At 44.6% G+C, this 2,035-nt stretch overlaps 2 protein-coding genes across 5 annotated transcripts in view; one reads left to right on the forward strand and one right to left on the reverse strand.

Annotated features, from left to right (window-relative positions):
- LOC106535429 (serrate RNA effector molecule homolog) overlaps positions 1-629 on the forward strand; it is a gene marked incomplete at its 5' end in the record, with an annotated part of 6,681 nt that extends 6,052 nt beyond the window's left edge. Inside the window, 1 exon segment of the mRNA XM_014032429.1 lies at positions 410-629. Within this exon segment, the coding sequence (XP_013887883.1) occupies positions 410-485 (76 nt within the window).
- Positions 630-776: 147 nt separating this feature from the next.
- Positions 777-2,035, reverse strand: part of camta2 (calmodulin binding transcription activator 2) — a gene marked incomplete at its 5' end in the record, with an annotated part of 32,561 nt that continues 31,302 nt past the window's right edge. For all 4 annotated transcript variants that reach the window (XM_014032428.1, XM_014032427.1, XM_014032426.1 and 1 more), the window contains 2 exon segments: positions 777-1,604; positions 1,839-1,913. In XM_014032428.1, the coding sequence (XP_013887882.1) occupies positions 1,550-1,604; positions 1,839-1,913 (130 nt within the window).

The raw sequence follows: 2,035 nt of genomic DNA on the forward strand, positions 1-2,035 counted from the left end.
AGTGATCTTCACCAGTGATCTTCACCAGTGATCTTCACCAGTGATCTTCACCAGTGATCTTCACCAGTTTTGTATTTTCACAAATTAATTGCATTTTTTCTAACATTCATTCTGTCTTTGCCCAAACTAAAAAATGTTGTATCATCAGCAAATAAAACACATTTAAAGAGCCCCGACACATTAACAAGTCATTCACATGTAGGATAAACAACTTTGGTCCAAGTATAGAACCCTGAGGAACTCCACATGTGATTCCACAGAGTTCAGATCTGACATCGTGTACTTGTACAAACTGTTTCCTGAATCACACACAGGGTGGTCTGATGAAGGTCTAACATGTCAGGACAGACTTGTGTGTCAGTTTAACTGCAGTGATACTGTGTGTGTGTGTGTCTGTGTGTGTCTGCAGGGCTGTGAGAGGAGACCCCCGCTCCATCATCGAGTACAGAGACCTGGACACTCCAGACGACCTGGAGTTTTTCTAAAACACCTGAAGTTTTTTTTTTACTTTTTTATTCCACATTTGTTGAGTTTGTGTCAGGTGTGTGTGTCAGTTGTGTGTGTCTGTGTGAGACCAGGGTCAGTGATGTTAACCTGATGATTTTTCTAATAAAGACGGTCTCACAGAACTGGACCTGGTTTTATCTGACTCAGCTGTAAAAACGTTTGACCTGCAGGAGAACCTCCAGTGGTTCCTCTGCAGTAAACTGGACCGGGTCAGACTGGACCGGGTCAGACCGGACCTGCTGGTTCTGGTCACAGACTCCACACAGGACAATAATAAACACCTGATTTATTCTTGGACAACAAACATTTCATGTTTTCAGAAGCAGAAAAAGAAGAAAACATAAACTCGTGCAAATCGTCACGGCAACAAAACAAAGTGCAGAGGGGGTGTGGTCATGCTGGGGTTACCATGGAAACAGCAGCTGGGGGTGGGGTTAAGACTTGAGTCAGTGCAGCACACAGTTCATGCTGTAATAAATAATAATATAGGTTCCTCTGGGTGTCTAAAGATTAAATAAAGATTTACAGAAGAGTCCTGTTCAGCTGCAGGGCATTGTGGGTAACAGGTGAGCCTGCACACCTGGTCAGGTTCACACAGAGACACCTGCCTGTAAGACCGAGCTGAGGGACACACAGCTCATTCAGCTGGAGACTTTGGTCCATGATGGACTGATGGACAGGTGGAGGACTGAAGGCTGCTTTATACTTCTTGTTGCACATCTTCTACAACCTGCTGAGTGACAAACAGTTACACAACCTCAGTCTGCACTGACAGCTGTGTGGTACACAACTGTGTCGATCTGGTCCTGTTCAGAGTTCTGTCCATGTTCTCAGTCCACAACATCAGAATAAGGACCTGAAGAAAACTTTACATGCTCAGCTGTGTGGTGGGAGGGATCCCCCACGTCTTCCCAGTATAAACAATTACATCATCGCTGGGCCGCAGTCTTACAAGAAGTATAAACAAAGCTTAAGGCATGTCTCCGTCCCCCTGTCCACCGTCCCTCTGTGCCTCCAGCAGTCCTCCAGCACCGAGGAGGACTTATGTGGTCAGCCCCCTTCGCTCCAGCTCCCTCGTCTGTTTCAGCTCCTTAATCCTGCAGAACAATAAAAAACCACAACAACAATTAATAAAAACAACAACAAAAAACCTCAACAACAATTAATAAAAACAACAATAAAAAACCACAACAACAATTAATAAAAACAACAACAAAAAACCTCAACAACAATTAATAAAAACAACAATAAAAAACCACAACAACAATTAATAAAAACAACAATAAAAACCACAGAAGAACAACAGCAGCATCAGAACTCCAGGTTCTTACCGGTGTCTGCAGCGCCGCAGGAACCTCATGATCTTCCGGGCTGCCTGGTCCTGCTTCTTGGTCAGGAAGGACCCTCTGAGGGACAGAAAGCTAGGATCAGGACTGAGACACTGGTCTACAGAAGGCAAGGATCAGGACTGAGACACTGGTCTACAGAAGGCTAGGATCAGGACTGAGACACTGGTCTACAGAAGGCA

The sequence above is a fragment of the Austrofundulus limnaeus genome, unplaced genomic scaffold, assembly GCF_001266775.1.
Source record: "Austrofundulus limnaeus strain Quisiro unplaced genomic scaffold, Austrofundulus_limnaeus-1.0 Scaffold1446, whole genome shotgun sequence".
NCBI classification, from domain to species: domain Eukaryota; kingdom Metazoa; phylum Chordata; class Actinopteri; order Cyprinodontiformes; family Rivulidae; genus Austrofundulus; species Austrofundulus limnaeus.